Source organism: Etheostoma spectabile, chromosome 5, assembly GCF_008692095.1.
Source record: "Etheostoma spectabile isolate EspeVRDwgs_2016 chromosome 5, UIUC_Espe_1.0, whole genome shotgun sequence".
NCBI classification, from domain to species: Eukaryota; Metazoa; Chordata; class Actinopteri; order Perciformes; family Percidae; genus Etheostoma; species Etheostoma spectabile.
The window spans coordinates 29,785,505-29,807,595 of record NC_045737.1 but is presented as its reverse complement, the minus strand read 5'-3'; the positions used below and the strand labels follow the sequence as shown (position 1 = coordinate 29,807,595).

General features: G+C 40.1%; 1 protein-coding gene across 1 annotated transcript in view; it reads right to left on the bottom strand.

Moving 5' to 3' along the window:
* galnt9 (polypeptide N-acetylgalactosaminyltransferase 9) overlaps positions 1-22,091 on the bottom strand; it is a 113,886-nt gene that overhangs the window by 41,906 nt on the left and 49,889 nt on the right. Inside the window, exons 5-6 of the mRNA XM_032516021.1 lie at positions 14,345-14,542; positions 4,566-4,683 (exon numbers count right to left, since the gene is read on the bottom strand). Of these exons, the coding sequence (XP_032371912.1) occupies positions 4,566-4,683; positions 14,345-14,542 (316 nt within the window). The remainder of the gene's footprint in view (positions 1-4,565; positions 4,684-14,344; positions 14,543-22,091) is intronic.

The following is a 22,091-nucleotide window of genomic DNA, read 5'->3' as shown; positions in this document are numbered from 1 at the left end:
ATCTGGAGTGTGCCAACTCCCTTTGAATCCATTTGTATCTACAAATTCAGGTGGCTTGCTTTCATTTGTATCAGAGGGGCATGTTCTCAGAATAAACTAAAAGCAACATCTGACTGCATCAAACTGCTGCTTTGAAGCAGCACCTGCTATTGTGTCGCCTGAAATAATTCTTACTGGCTCATTTTGGCTTTGCAGTTGTTGTTTTTTTGTTTTTGTTTTAATCTTATCTATTTAGCAAGGTTACCATCTGTTAAAAATAGATGCATTGTGATATGACAGTGGTGGGTGGCATAAGATGCAGCATAATGTACGATGGGCTCTCGGGTTTATTGTTTGACTGACTGATAATTGATGCATTTAAGGCAACAGACAACACATTTTTTATGATGCAGTTCAACAATAAACTACAATACTTGAGTATACTGTTGCCTTGGTGTCAGTTAACTGTGGGCTACCAATTGAGCCCCATTTATTTAGCCTGTATTTTTTTAACGTTTTGGCACATTTGCACATTTAAAAGTATGCCGAATCAACTATTAGCAATTCCAGTTCGCAATGGATGTATGTACAGGCAGCTATCACTAGACAATTGACAAAGTGAGACTCTAAGGCAAGTTTTCTGTGACTTCTAAGCGGTGTCATGCATGTTCATTCAACAGATATCTGAGATAGGGATATCCCCGGGAAGTTGAAGTCAGACAAGGAGTACAATTTGTGATGCAAATTGTGGAAATTGGGCACAAAGCGTTTGAAAGCATCTAAACCGGCTCCATGTGTTAGCGTTAGCTGTGTGTGTATCCCAGCCACAGCTGCAGCGCCAACGGATGGCTGTGTTGCTGAATCAAACTTTAAAAACTAACTTCCTGTTATGACGCAACAGGACAGTTCTACTCAAACAGCATCTGTCTTGTGTCCCCCGTGGGGAGGCATTAACTCACAGTTTTAATAGCAAATTGATTTTTTTTTTTAAGATTGTTTTTTGGGGCTTTTCTCCTTTATTTGATAGTGACAGTGGATAGAAAGGGAAGGTGGGAGAGAGATGGGGGATGAGACGCAGCAAAGGGCCGCAGGTTGGACTCCTCCACGGGGGGCACGCTCTTACTGGGTGAGCTAGAGGCCGCCCTTGCAAATTTATTTTTTTGATTTATGAATAGTGATACATTTTCTGGTAATATTAAATACATACAAGTGATGTGAAATCTAATCAGATCCCAAAATAATACAGTACTGAACTGTTGTACTGTAACTTGTCATCACATTGTAATAACTCTGCAAGGGGGGGGGGGCTTTGTGAAGTGTAATTATGTCCCACTCCTCACTGGCTGTACTGCTAGACTTTAATTAGCTCCATTCTCCTGACTACAGAGAGATTATGACCAGATGTCTCGAGGCCCAGCCCGGGTGGTTATGGAGAGGAGACTTCAAAAGAAGAAGAAGAAGAAGAAGAAGAAGAAGAAGAAGAAGAAAAAGTCTCATTTTTTGGTTCATTACTTCAGAAAGGAGTTCCTGGTGGGTTTAATAAATGTCATTGAGACAAGCAGGCCACCCCATGAGATCACACTTGAGTTTCTGGGATTTGCAAATACCTGATTGCTATGAAAATGATTTAATCAAGCAGTTTGGATGGTTTCCTGACGGCGAAGTGAGCATATTGGCATATTGTGCGGGGTAAACTTATCTCGACGAGGAAACATACTGATTCCTCACGGTTTCCCTCTAATGATGTTTTGGTTCATTTGAACCATCTATGGCTTTTTTTTAAATTAGTAAAGGATTCATTGTTCAGTCAATTGTTTCAACTGGGTGTTTTTATAATGGTCTACATGTTGTTTCAGAGGATAGGAAAATCATTTACTTTATGATGGAAAATGAGAACATGTTAAATAAAGTATAAACAATGTCACATTTGGAAACTTGAGAACAAATCTAACTGTATCACTGTGTGCATTAGGAGGGAAACCCCACTCGATAATGTCTATTCAGAGTCAATGGATTGACATTTCCTTGATTGCCATCTCATATAGATGAGCTGTTAACTTAAAAATATTAGGAAAATGAGAATAGAAAAGTTTCAGGCCACATCAGATGTCAGTGGAACTTGATTTAATGTAGTATTATATTTAGGGACAGATTGCCCACAGGATAATACTCACGCCCAAAAGGACCTTTGAAATGAAAGGCGATGTCCCGGTCTCCTGAGATGCTATATCAGCAAAGACTCAGCAATGCAGGAGGGGCCGCAGACACATTACAAGATAAACACATATTGACACTTCTGGCAGAATTCATCATTTCTGTCCCCGACTATTTTTCTCCGTTGCCTTGTGGCAGGCGGGATGTTCATGTTCAGACATTTACAATTATTTATAAGGTGAAGATATCAACTTCCTCTGTTGCTAGTAGATGGGAAAAATGTGTTAAGCAGCACGAGGTTAAGCAGCATCACTAGCTGATCCAGTAACGGGGAGAGTACATCCAGTTGATAATATTTTATTTTGCAATGGTTATGTAGCTTCCACGTGTCATCGGCGTTGCTGCGGATAATGTATCTACCCCTCACTACAACGTGCTGAGAGCATCTTTTACATAACTGTTTTCTTTGTCTCTGCAGTAATATTCTCTCTCGCTCTCCATTTATTTTCATTTACAGGTCCTACTGTGTAAATCATTTCACATCCAAAGAGGAAACCTCAGAGAGATTTATGATTCATTTTTCCTTCCCTTGGTTTTTATGTTATTCTCCTTCTCATGGAAACAATCCCACATGCAGTGCTATGTACTGTATAATCAAGCCTAGCACATCCTAGCCCGCTCCCTGCTTAGACAGAGGCCAGTTCTTTAGATCACGGAAGCCTTTTTTTCTGAAGAGCAAAGCAACAGAAGCCAGAACTCACAGTAAATTATAAATACGCCATAACCTTTCTGCGTGAACCCTGCCTTTCATCATCTCCCTGTAGTCAGATGGTCCCGGGCAGGCTCAGCTATTGTAAGCTGCCCTGGCTAATTGTTAAACGTGTTCTTGTCAATCAAGCCCAGGCGAAATGGCAACTCCTCAGCCGGCACTACAATGAGCTGCCTGAGCCGCGGTAGCCTTACAGAAGTAATTGCCGTCCACTCGCCAGAAGCCCATCTCCATTCCATTAGCGCTTGTACAATATGAATGGTTGCAGTGGGTTGTTGACTGCAGACCTATTGAGGCTCGTGCGTGTGCTCAATAGCCTCTTTTCAGTGGCATGTGTTACATTTCCACACAGACAGGCCAAACAGGAAGGGAGGTAATTGCATTGGTGATGGCTTTGTATTCGCCGACAGAGAGGCATATTCCCTTCACTTCATCAATCAAAAAGCTCCAGTAAATATTAATAGAGAAAACAGAGAGAGAGAGATCAAATATGTGAGAGCCAAAACAAGTTCCTTGTTCCACTACTTTGTATCAAGCAGTTCAATAGAGTTGTTCTAACTTTATTTAGCTGCTGTAGCTAAATTGATCTCCCTCACGTACTTCATCAAAATCTTTGCGGTAGTTGGGTACATATAAGCCTCTCAAAGGAAAAACGCTGTTCATGGGGATGCTGTTGGCATTTGCCTAAAACAAAATGTGATTTACACCGATGATAATAGAAAAAAAAACCTTTTAGAAACCAGAAGTAGAACTGTGGCGTGTTTGCGAGGCAAAAAAAAAAAAAAAACACGCTGTTGATGTAGGGGGAAAGACATTGTGGGGTTAATGAGAGACTCGAGACTAGAAAGCACAGCGAAATTGTTAACCAAGATCCGTTCTGGGGGCCCCGTTAAAAATGCTTTCAAAGGCACCGAATTCAGAGGGGTCGCTGAAGTCTTTTGGTTTTTGAAATGGATGGGGGGGATGAGTTAAAAAAGGAGGGGATTTTAAAGCACATCTCATTCCAATAGCCAAAGGGGCTTTTTAAATCGAATTTTTCCACGGTGGAAAAAAAAAATTTTTCTGTTTTTAAACGCAAACCCAAATTCTTCAAAACCCCTTCGCTACAGAAGCGTTAAATACCCCAAAGCACGCAAAAAAGGATTTACATTTTCCGTATACAGGCTTTAGAGCCTTTGGGTTGGTTGAAGATTTGCATTAAGGGGATTTTTTTTTCCCCCCCCCCATTAAGAAACTTTGCAAAGTTTTAAACAGGTTTTTGTTGACGGGGCCCGGGGGTTTTTTATCTTAAGCTTCCCCCTGGGTGGGAAAATAAGAAAACTTTATCAAAAACATTAATTTGAATATAGATTTTACAAACTTCCGACGGGACTTTTAAATTAAAAAAATACCTCCTCAAAAATTTATTTTTAATTTGGGTTTTTTGGGGGGCCTTCCGGTGTAAGAAGCAATGAAAGGCCTCCAGCTTTAAAGGAAGCCCACAAAAACTACTTTTTTTTTCACAATTCCCCCCAGCAATTTTTCCTTTGATTTAAAACAGGGCATTTAATTTGTTTTAAAAAAAAAAAAAAAGATCTTTTTTTAATATAATTGCTCTATCAAAGTCTCATTCCAATTACAATGCATTGCAACAGAAGCATGGGGAACCATCTGTGGTCCTTACCCGCATGCCGAGCTCGATGTTCTCGCCTCCGTAGACCTCCATGCCGGGATCCAGCAGACCAATCTCGCCAAAGTATTCCCGGTCAACCACGAAGGAGCAGCCGATCATAGCTGGAGTTCTGGATGAGCAAAGAAAGACAGCATCTTTTGAATATTATTATCCAGCCACCACACTTTTATATACCTACAGAGAATGCTAAAATATTCAAAATAAGCAAAGCAGGTCTGCACAGTTATGTTGCCTTCCTTTTACCAGAGAGACCGGAGTGGCTCTGACACATTGACAATATGAAAATGCCAAGAGGAATAAAAAAAATAATTTGAATTTTTCAGCAGTCCAGCTCAGCCTGGTTTGGTTTCAAAATGCAGCCACTGTGGTCGAGGCAGAAATGTCTGTTATCCGATCACAGTATATTGGTGGGGGTGCTAGATCTTGTGTTGCCAATTGGAGATGTGATCTAAGATGTGGTCCAGCTTTAAAGCAACAATAATTCATCTATTGGCAACCATTCCTTTGATGTTGTGTTTCTGATCACCTCAAGTCCAATATTTACTCTCTTTTTTCAGCTCTTTATACTTCCCACCTAGCCTGGATGCCAGCTGAACGTAGCTCCGCCCACAACATTTGAGGTCGGGAAGTTCGGTCTGGACTTGATCCGATATGGATCCGCTTGAACAAGAGCTGTTTGGACCAATCAAAATGTCAGGACGGGCTTTATACGATGATGGACAGATGAGCAACAGTAACGTAATCAACCACGTCACCAAAGAGCGCTTGGGCTGAATTTGTTCACTACAAAGATGGCTGCCGCTGGATTACTGAGATGTTCCTCCATCGAGTCTGTTATAGAAGATATCGACAGTGCGTTCATTTTGAAATTATCATCTAAATATTAAAGCTGCACTAATCAACAATATATATTGACAGTGTGTCAAATTATGTGAAATATGAAGGGTGTAGCTGATGACGAACCCACAAAGAATAACCCACCTGCTAATTTATCATTTCTTTATCAAAGTCTCATTCCAATTAAAAGACACTATAACAGCAGCGTAGGTAACCATCTGTGGTCCAGAAGATGTTTTTGCCATGGTCATACGTCATACTCCGTTGCTCTGATTGGTTGTAGGTCTGTCCAATTTCTTTCCTGGTTTGGTTGAAACCCGCCTCATAATCACAGCCCAATGGAGCAGAATCAGACTCATATTCTGACTAGAAGAACATCTCTCTCTCTAGCTGCTAAATGCTTCATGGTGTCTGTTGTTTGGTGCTGGCCAGGTAGCGTACAGTGTTTTTTTTGGTTTGTTTTTTTACTAAAAACAGCTGCCTGTTGTGGTTGGAAATGAGGCTGATGAAAGTGTTGAGAGTGAACCAAAACAGTAAAGTAAACCAACAAATGTAATTAAAAGACACTCTGAATCAAATGCTCTGCATCACTTAGTTGGAACAGAGCAGGTGGGCTATTCTTTGTGGGTTCATCATGAGTCACACCCTTCATATTTCACATAATTTGACACATTGTTAATATATATTGTTGATTGGTGCAGCTTTAATATTTAGATGAAATAAAAAGTGGTAGAAGTACTGTCAAAGAAAGAGAAGGAAACTACACATAGTCCTAGTCTTATCCCCAATCCTGGTGCAGTACAACAATCAATAATGATGTTTTAACAGAAATTGTCAGATTTCCTTATACTTATTACCTCCGCCAACGAGGTTATGTTTTCGGTTTGGTATGTCCGTTGGTTGGTTTGTTTGTCGGCCGGATAACAAAACGACATTACAAGCCTGATTTTCATGAAACTGTAGAAGGGTGAAACATGGGTCAAGGAAGAAGCCATTCAGTTTTGGAGTAGATCTGAATAAAACGGCACATTTGTTTTTAACTCGTTAAAATTACCAGATGGGCATTTGTGCTGCATTCATGGGGTGTCATTCATGTTGTGTCGGAATAATCGGAAAGCTCCCTTCCCAACTGGGAAAGTTCACACTGCGCTAACATTTTGAGATGCCTTGGTGGAGGGCTGCGCTCTCCGAGGGCCCTTTCAGTTATGATTTAGTAGAAAAAACTAAAACTACTTTCAAAACTAGCGCAACTTGAAAACACACAAGTTCAGCTGGTAGAGCAAGTGATAGATAGTACTTACTTACTTTCCACCTTTACTAAAAGGAATGGTCCCACTTTAGCTGCTGTCCCCTCGGGGCTGCTCTTTACTACTATTATCTGTCAGGTCTTAAGTGCTCTGGTAAAAAGCCCCACAAAGAGCACTGCATTCATACAGTACGCAGTACTGAGCTGCGTTACTTTTTCTCTAAAGTGACCAATGAGTGGCTTTATTCTTGAATGCCGCCCGGGGTACGTTCACCATATATTGTTAAACACACATACAAAAGAGGCGTGTGTGTGTGTGTGCCTCTTTGGTTTGAGAGACATGGCAGTAGTAAGTACTCAAAGTGGAAAGCTGCATTATGATTCATTGATTCTATTAAAAGAGTGCACTGAGCCATATTGTGTGCGAGCCAGGTGCTTTTAGGTTTAGACTCCATATAAAACCCTGTGGACCATCACCATGGAGAGTTATTTTGAAAATCCTTCATAAATCTCTGGTGCACGGATGAATGTAACACATGTTCCATTATATTTCCAAAAAAAGCTTTTTGTTTTGACATAAATCTTTATGATTTGACATTTATAGTGCGTGCCGTATGCGTAGTGTCAAATTGATGCAAGTTGCTTAAAATAATACAGTTTAAAGAAATGGTGAATACTGATTAAAAGTTATTTCCTCCTCATAGCATAAAGAGTGTCAAAGCATTACTTATATAAGGCTTATGGTAACAATTTAGTAGTACTCTCTTATTCTCATTAGTTCTTTGACATCCATCTAGAGTGTCAAGTACTTCTTAGTGGAAAATAAACTATACTGTAAATATAATTAGAATTACTGCACATTAATGCTGAGAATGTCTTTAGGTATTTATTCTAAATACCTTGGTTACACACTAAAAAGAAACTTTTGTTTAAACAACTCATGCTTGCTGACTCATACTCTTATTGCCAGACGTAACCTCATACAGTCTTTGTTTAAATTATAAGGCCGTGACAGGGAGGCTTTCAAGTGCCATTATTTGCACTCACTGTGCAGATAAAAAGACAGGCGCAGCACACACTCAGCCTTCGTTCACCTCATCCTTTCTCCTCTCCTGACAAGTAACCTACCTTGCTTGTCTGCACAGTGCAAACTTTGTGCAGCTCTCTTTGAGTTCTCTTTTTAAATGTTCCATGACATGGTGCTCTTTGGATAATTTTATATAAACCTTAGTGGTCCCCTAATACTGTATCTGAAGTCTCTTTTATATAGACCTTAGTGGTCCCTAATACTGTATCTGAAATCTCTTTTATATAGACCTTAGTGGTCCCTAATACTGTATCTGAAGTCTCTTTTATATACCCTTAATGGTCCCCTAATACTGTATCTGAAGTCTCTTTTATATAGACCTTAGTGGTCCCCTAATACTGTATCTGAAGTCTCTTTTATATAGACCTTAGTGGTCCCTTAATACTGTATCTGAAGTCTCTTTTATATAGACCTTAGTGGTCCCTAATACTGTATCTGAAGTCTCTTTTATATAGACCTTAGTGGTCCCCTAATACTGTATCTGAAGTCTCTTTTATATAGACCTTAGTGGTCCCTTAATACTGTATCTGAAGTCTCTTTTATATAGACCTTAGTGGTCCCTAATACTGTATCTGAAGTCTCTTTTATATAGACATTAGTGGTCCCTAATACTGTATCTGAAGTCTCTTTTATATAGACCTTAGTGTTCCCCTAATACTGTATCTGAAGTCCCTTTTATATAGACCTTAGTGTTCCCCTAATACTGTATCTGAAGTCTCTTTTATGTAGGCCTTAGTGGTCCCCTAATACTGTATCTGAAGTCTCTTTCCCAAATGCAGCCTTGGTGCAGAATTACAGCCACTAGAACCATTCCCACAACTTCTCAATCTGTAGCTTTTGAGGATGGGGGGGGGGGGGACCTCATAAAACCTCATAAAGTGAATTTTCCTGCCATGGGACCTTTAAAATAAGCTCCCTGGCAATGTAAACGCTGCCTGTTTTGGTACAAACTCAGCATTTTAAGTCAGATGCATGTGATGATGACACTAAAACACATTTGTGATGCTTTTTAGCACCGGTATGAAATATCCTCACAGTGATAAGTCTCAACTTCAGCGGGTAATGTAAAGGGGAAAGAAGAAATTATAGAAAAGCTTGGTGCCTGTCTCATTTGTCTGGGGTGCACAGTGATAAACCATGCAATATGAAGGCATGAAAAAAGTAATTCCCCTACTAGAGCCAATGAACTCAATTTAAATAAGTAATTAGAGCCAGCTGTTCCTCCAAAAATACCAGAAAATAGAGAGGCTGAATGCTATGTCCACTTCTGGTTTCAAGAATCAAAGAGCGCCGGTTTCACTCGGACTCGCAATTTTTTCAGCAGTATTCAACAATCAGACAAAGAGAAATCAATCATAGAAGAGCCAAAGGTACCAGCTTTGGCATCGACTAAAACATTCAATAGGCTTTGATGCAACACAGCTCCTGTTTCTGCTCTGTGAGTGCCTTCAATCACTTGGGTGTGAAATAAAACACAGTCTCTAGTGGCTTTTTTGGAAGATTTTGTGAGTGGGAATGACACACCCAGCCATTGTTCTCTCTCTGTCACCCGCACTGTTGCTCTGGCTCTTTGTACCTACACAGCACAGAGAAGTCACTTCAAACAGCAACATAAAGAATGTGTGTTTGAGACAAACAAGAAGAAATTAGAAGAGTTTCTTCTGGACTACGCTAGACATCACAGATTCATGCTGGAATTTTTTTCAGTGGGTTTTCTCATTTAATGTCATTAGCTTTAGGTTATTTTTAGTGTGCAGATGGTGTGCCTGCAGGGCTCATCCGCCCCTCCCACCCCTTAACTTTGCCCCCCCACCCCCCAGAATATTTGCTTGCAGTATGCAACATGAACATCTGATACATGTATGCAATTTGGCAAGATAGACTTTTATTATATATTGCTTACTTGTCTTCCAGATAAATCCAAGGCAGTTGAAATTGCTTTTTGAACTTGGCATGTGGCTTTTCTGTCACCTTACATTTCAAATGGTATGACAACCCTGATGCATTGAGCAAGGAATCGGAGGAAGATTAATGAAATGTCATAATTGTGTGTTTTTTTTAAATAACAATTAAACAAGTAATAATTTTACTTATAATAATCATCTTCAAAACCTGTTTAAAGGATACATCATGCATAGCTACTATTAATGAAAATAGCCATACCTGATGACAAAATACTACACTGAACTTTGACATATTATCTAAAAGTCCTCTATTGTTGTTAAATCATGTGTCATTTGTTGGGTGCATCATTTATTGTTACACCTGCTTAAAGTGCAGAGGTGTTAATAGTCCTGTTACAGGTTCCTTCACCTAATCTACTTGTTTATATTGAGCTTTAATCTATGGAAAGCTTATACTTCTATTTGCCTTGTTGAAGCATTCCTATAACTCTGGCCCCGCCTACATCAGATACACCGATGTGATTGGTGCAGCTCGCGTCTGGCCCGCCTATATCAGATACACTGATGTGATTGGTCCAGCTCGCCTCTGGCCCCGCCTCTATCTGATTCACCGATGTGATTGGTGCAGCTCCCCTACAAGGGAATAGTTAATGAGCAGCATTACTCGATGCCAGAGTGACTCGCTGAGCAAATTCAAATTGTGCTCTTGCGAGAACTCTGGGTTTCCATGGTACCTTATAACAGTAAATTGCAGAAACTATAACTGTATCTGTTGCTTACTCATGTCTGATTCTCATATTTTCTTTGCTCAAAAGTGATTTAAACTGTGGCCAGAGCAGATGTTTGGTGTGGGCCTTCCAATAAAGCTCTTCTCTCATCCAAAAACATCGCTTTCCACTTAGGAAACAGTGTCCATGTTGTTTTCTTTGAATATTTCAGGTTTCTGTTCAAACCACCACATGGCGGACCTTTTCACTACCATCCTATTCTGTCCTGACAATAATCTCTGTACATACATTTCCGAAGCAAAAACATCTCTTTTGTCAAATCTCCAAAAGATGGTTGCAGTCCAGAGTGTGACAGTATTGTGCCTTCTTGTTCCTTTTTACTCGCTTTGTTGAATGTCTCTAAGCAGACAGAAAACACTTTGAGACTGAATGGCCACAAATTGTCTGCTGTTGATGGGCAGAAACCTTGAGGAAACAAGTGGGAGAATGATTACCAATAGAAATCCACACAGCTGACACACTTCAGCTGGCCCTTGAGGTGGTCTGTCCATTTGCTGCGCGGGGTAACACGACCCTGCTCTGCAGTGAATGAGGCTGTTCCAGCTTTCTTCTATCCCTGGTCTAGCACTTATTATGCTCAATAATACATGGTTTTCGTAAAGCCTTGACAAGGCTTCAATATTTAAGCCCATGATACAAAAGTTATCACATTGTTTGTTTGTATAATAGCAACTGTATCAAATTAAACCTTTATTGCTCTGCCTTCTCTGGACCGAGCGAGGTAATGAAACTGCTTTGGAATTCAGTTTTTGTTGCCCTTGGTCAAGATCTGACAGCATGTGGGAATGTTTAAGCTTTATAAGTTTGGAATATTAGAAGACATTCTCTTAAGAAGCATCAGTATGTTTCATGTTTGCAGCTAGGCTTTCAGTGATATTTTTCAAAAAATTCTGATTCCAGCAACTGTTCCATTTGCCGATGGGTTTAGAATCAACGGACAGACTCACCGATTCATTTTAAAGCATGACAAGGTCAATTCTAAAATACTGCAGGCCCTTGAACTCCCCATTTGCCAGTGTGTTGCCTCAGACCCTCAGTTAGGCTTCTTAAATCCTTGCCATGTCTGTTATTAGTACTAAGTTCAGCCTTTTGGCTCTGGAACAACCTGGCAGAGAAGCTTATGCTACAACAGCTACTTTACTTATGCGAATGCTTTTACTTTTGTTTTTGCTGGCTGATTATGCTCTCTATCCTTGTCCGTGAACTTGTGGCATCGTTTTTTGTTCTAATTAATACACCAAAGTTGAGGCACGTTGCCCCCACTGGCACGTTCCACATCTCACTTGTCTCAAAACTCAATCAGATCAGTCCCTGATTTATATGAGCAGTGTGTAGGATTTAGTGGCGTCTAGGGGTGAGGTTGCTAGAATGTGGTCCCCGAACTGGTCACCCAACAAAACTGGTTACATCTGGTCATTTATTAGGTGATGCACCTCTTCATGTATTATGAATTTTGAAGTAGATTATTTTAGAGTTGGGTTGATTTCCGGTTTTACCAGTCCAGTCCGGTGTACCAGGCTAAACTAGTTGGATTGTATGCTAACCGGTTGAAATCGGCATTTGTCCCTCTGACACCTTCTGGCAGATTAAATAGTGCCTGACATAAGCAACCTGTGTGGACGACATCACGTCTTTTATTGATCTAGTAGCAAAAATAACAATGAAATGCTGCGTTACTGACTTTAGAGCAGGTTTTTGTTGGTCAATGGCACGATCACTTCCCGCTGCTTCAAGATAGCAATACGCCCAAAATGCACCTGAACACACCTCCCTGTAAGACCAGCACACCCAGAATGCACCTGAACACACCTCCCTGTGTGACCAGCACGCCCAGAATGCACCTGAACACAACTCCCTGTAAGACCAGCATGCCCAAAATGCACCTGAACACACCTCCCTGTAAGACCAGCACGCCCAGAATGCACTTGAACACACCTCCCTGTAAGACCAGCATGCCCAAAATGCACCTGAACTCACCTCCCTGTAAGACCAGCACGCCCAGAATGCACCTGAACACACCTCCCTGTAAGACCAGCATGCCCAAAATGCACCTGAACACATCTCCCTGTAAGACCAGCATGCCCAGAATGCACCTGAACACACCTCCCTGTAAGACCAGCACGCCCAGAATGCACCTGAACTCAACTCCCTGTAAGACCAGTATGCCCAAAATACACCTGAACACACCTCCCTGTAAGACCAGCATGCCCAAAATACACCTGAACACACCTCCCTGTAAGACCAGTATGCCCAAAATACACCTGAACACACCTCCCAACTGACAGAGCTACTGCCACCCCTGTGTGCTTGTCTAAACTTGTGCTAACCATCATCATCTGTAGCTAATACACTGAATATCGATAACTTAATACAACTCTGCTTCAAAAAAGCCAACCTATCCCTTTAACCGTGCACCTGAGAGGCAGCTACAGTTTTTCTGTTAAAGAGCATTTTAGGCATGACCACATTTGCCATGTGCATACTGCACCTATCTTTATCTGTTCTTTTCTGTCTCTTACTTTGCTCGCACTTACTCTAGAATCAAGCCCAGCCAGAGATATTGAATAGTATCGACGAGTATTACTAAAAGACATCACATTCATTTTTGCTGCTACCCCTCTCTTTGTGGTATTGAACACATTCCAGTTACTGATCGCCCTCTCTCTGTTGTTGTGCCTTCATGTTCAGCCATGCTGCCGTGGCGACAACATCATGCTAATGTTCTCTTCTGAATGATACAGGATTTTCTTAATGTTATCGCAGAGAAGCTGCATGGTGGGCTGCATGCTCCAGGACCTGGTGTTGTATCACACATTCAAATTGTGACTTCTTTAATTTTCTCCACACTCCTAAACATGGGATGGACAAATAGCAGGTAAACATCCATTGGTACGTACTCAGGTCAACCCTTAATGCAAAAACAAAAGTGTTTTTCTGTATTTTCAGTATTATGAGCATTTCCACAGCATTAATTCGGAGTCTTGCCATTCCCACCACTTCTGGAGAGTTTCTCTGTTTTGTTTCTAATCAGTTCTATTCCTCGGTTTTTTCAACGCCCTCCAGTGACTCAAAGAGCATAATCCCACTCTGGCTTTCTGGTAGACTTTTAAAACGACTTTCATTTAATATATTCAGACTTTCTTTCTATATATATTCAAGCTTTCATTCAATATATTCAGACTTTCTTTATATATATATTCAAGCTTTCATTCAATATATTCAGACTTTCATCATATTTACACTTTCAGTCAATATGTTCAAGATTCATTCCATGTACTCAAACTTTTAAGATATATAACAATTTCCTAAATGGCCTGCCATATGTATATACATATATACCAGTTATCAGACAACACAATCAAAGTGTCACACTTGTTACAGCAACCTCCATACAGATTAATCTCATCAAAAACACAGGATGGCGCCAGAACTTTGATGACGTCAGATTTTATTTAATAAGTTATATATATCATCTATCTATATAGATCTATATATCTATGCAACGCCCTATTCTAGCTCTTTCTCAGTCAATTAAAGACCAATATGATTTGCCCAGGGACGCATATAATCAATCCTAGGATTATACAGAAACATGATCCAAGTCACTTTTGTCCAGCAATCAGCAGTGAAAACGATGGTAGGCCCTGCTCATATACAACACACAATTACCCTAATGGCACTGCATCGCCGGGGTCTTTGTGATCCCCCATCAAAATGAATACATTCATTGTGGTAATTAGACGGCTTTGTACGAGAAGCCTTTATTTGTGTGTTTGGGTGGCACGTTGGCCCGGAGAGCACCTTGGTCTGATGGTTCCACACATGAATAAATCATATCTTGAGCCTATCCATATTTCATTAAACATCCTCATCTATAATGGACGCTGTTCGCCAGCCGAGGGCCTCACCTGATAGGGGCCGTCTCGTCGCCCTTGTCCAGCCACTCCTGTGGAGGGATGATGTACATGCACCACAGCCCCCAGTTGTAGCCATGGGCGGCGTTGGCGTACTGCTGCACCTCGAACGTGTTGTACTTGATGTTGTCTATGGCGGGCAGGATGATGCGGGTGTGATCCTCCTTCATCCGGGTCAGAATAGGTTCAGCCCTTTGGACAAGAAGAGAGGCAAAGGTTAATAGTGGACTTTCTGAGTTAAGTATGCAGGAGCTTCATTTGCAAAAGGGGAAGAAAGACAGTGAGAGGGGAACAGTCTGCCATAGGGCAAATAATAAAGCCGTGCGTATTTTACATTCTGCCCCTGTAAAGGTTTGATGTATTAATAATGCAACAATGTTTGAATGAATAAAACTGGAATGGTAACCTAGAGTGGAAGCTGGGAATGTGGTTTAACAGAACCAATGTGCAGGAAATCAACCCAAATATTTTTCAAACATACTGTAGACCCCGGTTCCATGAAACGCTGCCAGCTATGGATGACTGGGTATGTCGTCTTTACTTTCACTCCAGCGCCACATTTACATGGGTTTTTCAGCGAAGATGCAGTCTGTCGAATCAGCATCTCCTCAACATTCAAAACGACTGCCAAGATCCGCTTCCCTCCGCCGTTTACGATGTCAAGGTCTTGCAAAAATGAATTTTCCGCAGAGCAACAAATAATATCATATCGCTTTTTTACATCTCCTGCTCATGAAAAACGAAATGCCAAAATGTGACACTTATCCCGGTGAGAGACTTGATAAGAGGTAAAACCTGATGAAGCAAAACACATCCGGTGAAAGGAGAGGCTTAAGTCTGCTCCTGGGAAGACTATCCACTCTCTTTCTTTTTTTCACTTCTATGTGAAGGGTTGCAAGTTAGCTTGTGGAAAAAGGGCCTTGCTTTGAGCGCTTGCTACAGTTTCATGGCTTTTGCTCTGAGGCAGATTTGAGTGGCACACATTTCTTTTAGAGCATACTAAGTGGAGAGCAGGGGCCATTTCACAAACTATCTCAAGGCAAAGAGTAGCTCTTAACATGCCAATTTGGGATAAACACCTCAAAATTGGTGATTGGTGTGTCAGTCCACGCCCTAAAAGTTTGATAATGGTTTTTGTCTTAGCTCATCCTGTGGAAGGTTAGGGGTAGAAGAGAACTCACAAGTCACTAGGAACAAGTCCCAGTCCTGGAAGTGGCCTCTGATGGCAGTTCGTCTAGTAAGTGGGTCAATAGTTTTAAAGACGTTGATGTTTTAAAAATGAATCCATATTATGTGTTTGAATAAGAGCTACTACAGTATTCCTCACTCTAGCAGAATTATACTTTACATCAAACACTTCTTTGTCGAACAGTCGAACAGTGTCCAAGGGATGTTCCAAATAAGAGAGAGCAAACATCATTTAAGAGGAATATTTGCATATAAAATGAAACCTATAAGAACAAATGCTAAATATCACTGCATCACAACTAAAGGAGTTACTTTATGGAACACCTGCAGTGAAGAGATGAAATCATCTATAACAATGAGCAATTTCAAGAGATTATTTAAAATTAATATATTAAAGGGATACGAAAAGGACTTAAAGTGATGGTATTGTAGTAGACTGTATGGTTTCTTGGCATTTATATGCTGGTATGTCTATATACTAATATATTTATATACCGATACGTTTATATACTGGTATGTTTATATGCTGGTATGTCCATATGCTAATATACCTACATACTAGCATGTCTATATAATAAGTCTAGTATGGCTGTGTTATGTAATCTGCTATAGATAGATGGTATAGAAAGTAGAAGAAAGGGAAGAAAAAAAAAGAAAAAAAGAAGGGTTTATAAGTGTTTGTGTATGTGTGCATCTGTGTCTATGATGTGTAAATAATAATGTGTAAATAACTGAAGAATAAGATTTACTAAAGGATAAAAGTAGAGAAAGGGGGTCGGACTTGATAAGTTGTTTATCAATTTCTTCCTTTTGAACATGGAAAATTTTTGTTCCTTTTTGAATGACTTTCAATTTTGGAAGACTGTGCTAATTTTAATTATTTTAATTATATGTATGCAGGAATGCATGTATATAAATCTTTTATTTTTGTTTTTTTTTAATGTTCAAATAAACTATAAAAAAAAAAAAGATGCCACAGTCCTACAGTTCATTTCCTAAAATGTACACAAGCTAGAACAAAGAAGCCAGCGTTGTGCCAGTTCAGTTTCCCGTCCAGTCTCCTTTTAAAAGTAAAACATTGATTTATTTTAAAGTTAAAGTTGGGAAAACGTTGGGAAATTCCCTTATTTGGTTTTGTGCCCAGAGATAGTCGAGATGATTGATCCCACTCCCACGCCTGTGACTTCAGACAGAGCGAGGCTAGCGGTGCTTCCTCTCTTTATGCTAAACTAAGCTAATTGCCCCCGGGCTCCAGCTTACACAACTTTAGCTTGGTATGCTATTGATCTTTTCACCTAACTCCAAGGAAAGAATGTCAATTTCCCAAAAGCTTTAACTCCAAGGCCATTTTTCTCAATTACTATAACCTTAAAGTTATTTATGTGTTTATGTTAAAGATGAGTGTCATACCAGTTGAGATACCAGTTGTTTCTTTGTCTAACCAACGGATGAACTGATTGCTCATTACGGTTTTGTGTCTTTGTTTACCTCCGAGTATCTTGTTAGCGTGTGTCTAATTATAACTAATATTTTGACTAATGTAACATGTGAGTTCTTTCAAGATACACACTTTTTGGGGAATGCATTTTCACCACCAACCAATCCTTAGACGAGACATCATCCAAAGCACGAGCATCAACCCAACTTTTTCATTACATTTAAAGTTGTCTCCAGTAAACGCTGATCTCAGCCATTTGTTAATAGGTCCTAAGAGGCAACTCTTAGCTACCGTAGGAACTTTAGTGCCATCCAAGACAAATGGGTTCTGTTGATGCCACACAGTAAAGCTCCCTCTGCTATTTAAAGCCTTGGCCAAGGGCAACGCGGTCTTGAGATCCATATGGTGCAGATTGACACCGAAATGCTGCTGGCACTGGCTCCATTTGTATAATCTTCTCATGCTGAGAGATGATCTCCACCACATCTTCAAAGCGAGTCTTCACACGCTCAATTCTTCACATGATATATTTATAAATTTATGTGGGGGAAAAGAGAGGGTCTTATTATAAAATGATAACTGTATCTCTCCAGAACACTTCCACACTCTAACTTTCGGACTATCTCCCCTCCCACTGACTTTCTTTCTTTCTGTCTGTCTTCACCTGGATCCCCTCCCTGCCCCCCCCCCCCTCCCCCCATCTACTTCTCTTCAAAAAGTGATATCCATTTGTCTTTGAAAAAGCAAAATGGCTACTTATTCCATGAAGCCATGGGACAGAGAGTACAGAGAGAATGGATCAAAATTGCATACTGTGGGATGTCAGTAAAATTCTGAAATAATACTTAGAAATTGAATTTAATGACACGAGAGTGTTTGATAAAAGCTGGCAGATGGCTCTTTCTGACTTTTCTCCAAAGTACATTACCGGTCCCAGACACATGTTTGAGTTTTCTCCTTCACTTTGAAGTATGACAAAGAACCTATTACATGTTTAAAAAAATACAGTCAGTGGGCATTTTATTAGGTACACGCGTATAATCTATTGCATTCCATCCAACATCTGCACCATAAATTCTACCTTACATATAATCTTCATTATAATCGTTTTTGTTGACATTGCCAAAATGGGAAAAATCATTTATGTGTTCATCACATTATACGGAGGAGTTTCTATATTTTTGACGTTCCATTTAACCCTTGTGTTGTCTTCCGGTCAAAATGGAAAAACAACACATTTGTTGATGTTTTTATCAATGTTTTTAACTTTTTCTCACGTTTTTGTCCCTTTTTTCAACACTTCTGATGCTTTTTTTTCAATATTAGTTACTTTTGTTGACGTTTAACGCTACGTAACACCAACCTTATTAACTTTAGTTTTACAGTTATTTTTGGAATTTATGGTCAATAAACCTCATTTATAGGAAACTATACTTAATGTTTGTGCAGAAATTAGGAATTATTTAGACTACAATTAAAGGAATGGATGTTGATAATCACAGACTGGAATATGTCAACTTTTACTCAATACTATTTCAAAACAACAAATGCTGTAAAATTGAATAAGACGCCCCAAAATTAATGAAAGTAGATGTTTATACTTGCCAAAGAGCGTTGTGTGGAATCAATTATGTTATTTTGGGGAATTAAAAAGAACATTGATATAGGAAAACTGGTCAATTTGACCCGAGGACGACATGAGGGTTAAATACATGACACCTCTAAATATAATGCAGCCCAGTACAACGCCATCACTGACTGTGACCACAATGCTAAAACATAATCGACTTCAAATCCATGACAGTGTCAAAAAAACTTGTAAAAGTAGATTTATAGAAAAACGGATGTATTGAGTGCATGCGATCGTACAGGTGTGCTTAAAGTGGTCACCAAGTGTGAGATCATCAACATTCCCTTGGTCAGATGTCTTCACCTGCTCCAACAAATCAATTTTACTTTAATTCATCTAGAATTAGTCAACACATTTGCATACTGAATATAAAGGGGCTCCAACACAGAACCAGGGACCACTAAAGACCAGATAGCTGCCTGTAGTGTGCAGCAGGGCCAGGGCCAGAAGTAGGAAACATCTGGGGCTCAGCACAGACCTAGAGGGGTTCGGGGGCCTCCTCGGGGGGGCATTTCAGATAATAGAATGCCTAAAATGTATACATAAAATGGGAAATAAATGATAGTTGTAAAGAAAAAAAAATCCTCCTGATCCTACATCCAATTTCATATCTAATTGTGTGTTGTTCGTCTGCAGCATTTTGAAACCAGAGCACAACAGATGTTGAGGATAACTCATTTTCACTCCTGCCAACTAAAAATGAGGCAAAAATTGTCTGAAATTACTATATTTATTCATTGTTAGGCTACATAAGTAGGGTACGAATTTGGCGTGAACGGCATCACTAATCTCACCTATTTTTGTTACACAATGCTAGAGGAGATGTCACACAATGAGCGTTGCTCCTGCGATAGGTAGTCCTGAACGTTGGAGGGTGGAAGTGTTCTGGAGAGATACAGTAATCATTTTATAATAGGAACCTCCTTTTTTCCCCACATAAATGTATAAATACATCACATTATACTGAGGAGTTTCTATATTTTTGACATTCCATTTAAATACATGACACCTCTAAATATAATGCAGCCCAGTCCAACGCCATCACTGACTGTGACCTCAGTGCTAAAACATAATTGACTTCAAAAACTCATAAAAGTAGAGTTATGGAAGAACAGATGTATTGTACAGCATTACTAATCTAACCTATTTTTGTTACACAATGCTACAGAAGATGTCACACAATCTTGCGAGCTGGCCTGGGTAACCACTGCATGCGTTTCCTAGCTCAAAATTTAAAATGTGTGTATTTTGTTTTTAATTAAAAGAGAAATGGATGGCAGAGTTTAACCTTTAGACAGGACTGGTTAATGTAGCAGCGTTTCTGACCTTGTTTGCTGAGGTGTTGCTGCTACTGAATCTCCTTCTACCCCCCCTAACCTACACGAGCTCTTTCTACCATCGCAGCATCTTCCACTCATCTCCCTGCGTCCTTGAGAACCCCCCTCCCCCCCAAAAAAAAAAACAGAGCGAGCCAGCAGCTCCTGTACCTTAGGGATCCATGAGGCCGATAAGATAGAGACGCTCTGGAAATGAGGACACATCTGGTTTTGACAGACGAGCCTGTGTCATTGCTCTTCCTGTATCTGCCATTTCATCTGTACAACACTGAGAGGGTTATTCATCCACATCGGCCCAAATCATTCTCCGTTCCGTATTAAAATAGCATTTCCCCCCCTTCCAGCGATGACTCATCCGATATTATGAATACATGTTGACAACCGCCATTGCATGTTTGCTCCACCAAGCCATTTTTTGTCACGGTTCATATTGAAGCGGGAGCTCCTTTGATTTATTAACTCTTCGTGGCTGACTGTTTGTCTTTTTTAATAGCCAGTACCTTGGTGGAGCTTCGCATCACGCTGTGCACACATTTTGTAGAATTAAGCAAACAGTATGGCGTGTTACAAGCCAGGATGAATACCACTGTACAATTGCAATTCTTATCTGCTTTAATCAACCTCTGAGAATGTTTCACTCTGTGTTCTACCTCAGTGCTGACATAAACACCCTGCCGCTCTCTCCTTTCATATTACAGTTTTATTTAGAGTTTCCAGATCATCCATCCATTATGTGTAACCACTTTATCTTATTCAGGGTCACGGAGGAGGCTCGTCCCAGGTGACATTGGGCGAGAGGCGGGGTACACACTGGAATATGTCCCCAGTTTATCACGAGGCTGACACCTTCGTGCTCACATTCACACCCAAAGACCATTTGGAGTCAAAATGAAATAAACCTGCATGTCTTTGGACTGTGGGAGTCGACCGGAGAAAACCCACGCCCAAGCCAGGCCAACACGTTCCAACCCAGAACAACTTCCAGATCAACACATCTCAAACAGGTAATGATTCTAAAGCAGCAGATTATCAAATTATGAAATCTAATCGTGCTCCGAATCATGCACCAAAGAGCAGCAGGGCCTTCAGAGCCTAAAATAAGATATCCTTTAACTCTGCATTGGACTTAACGCAGTAGAATATGTAAGATAAACATGCAGGGGGGAAAAATTTAATTTTCATATACTGTTGCTTTTATGGATGACCCGAATAATTAATGTGAGAGCATGCTTAAGAGTAGCACAGCAAATTGAGGATAGCGTACGGTGGCCCTGAGAGGCCAAAACACGCAACAATTAGAAAACACCCATATACCACAACACGCAACAATAAGAAAACACACACAAAACACCACAACACGCAACAAATTTGAAAAAACACACGCAATACACCCACAACACGCAACAATTTGAAAACACACCACAAAACACCCCAACACGCAACCCAAAAAGAAAACACACACAAATACAAACCCCAACACGCAACAAAAGATAACACACGCAAATACACCACAAACACGCAACATTAGAAAACCCACACAATACACCACAACACCCCAACCATAAGATTAACACCGCAAATATCCACCACACAAATTTTAAAAAGGGGGAACACCCCGCAATATACCACAACACGCACAATTAGAAACACCGCAAATATACCCACAACACGGGAACAATAAGAAACACCACAAATAACCACAAAACGCAAAAAGAAAAACACAACGAAACACCACAACACGCAACAATTAGAAAACACAAACCCCGAATACACCACAACACGTAACAATAAAAAAACACACAAAATCCACAAAACGCACAATTCAAAACACACACAAATACCCACAACACGCAACAATTAGAAAACACACACAATACACCACAACACGCAACAAATTGAAAAAAACACACAAAAACACCACAAAAACGCACAATAAGAAAACACACACAAATACACCACAACACGCAACAATAAGAAAACACACACAAATATACCACAATACGCAACATAAGAAAACACACACAAACACCACACACGCAACAATAAGAAAACACACAAATATACCACAACACGGAACAATTAGAAAACACACACAATATACCACACACGCAAAAATAAAAACACACCACAAATACACCACAACACGCA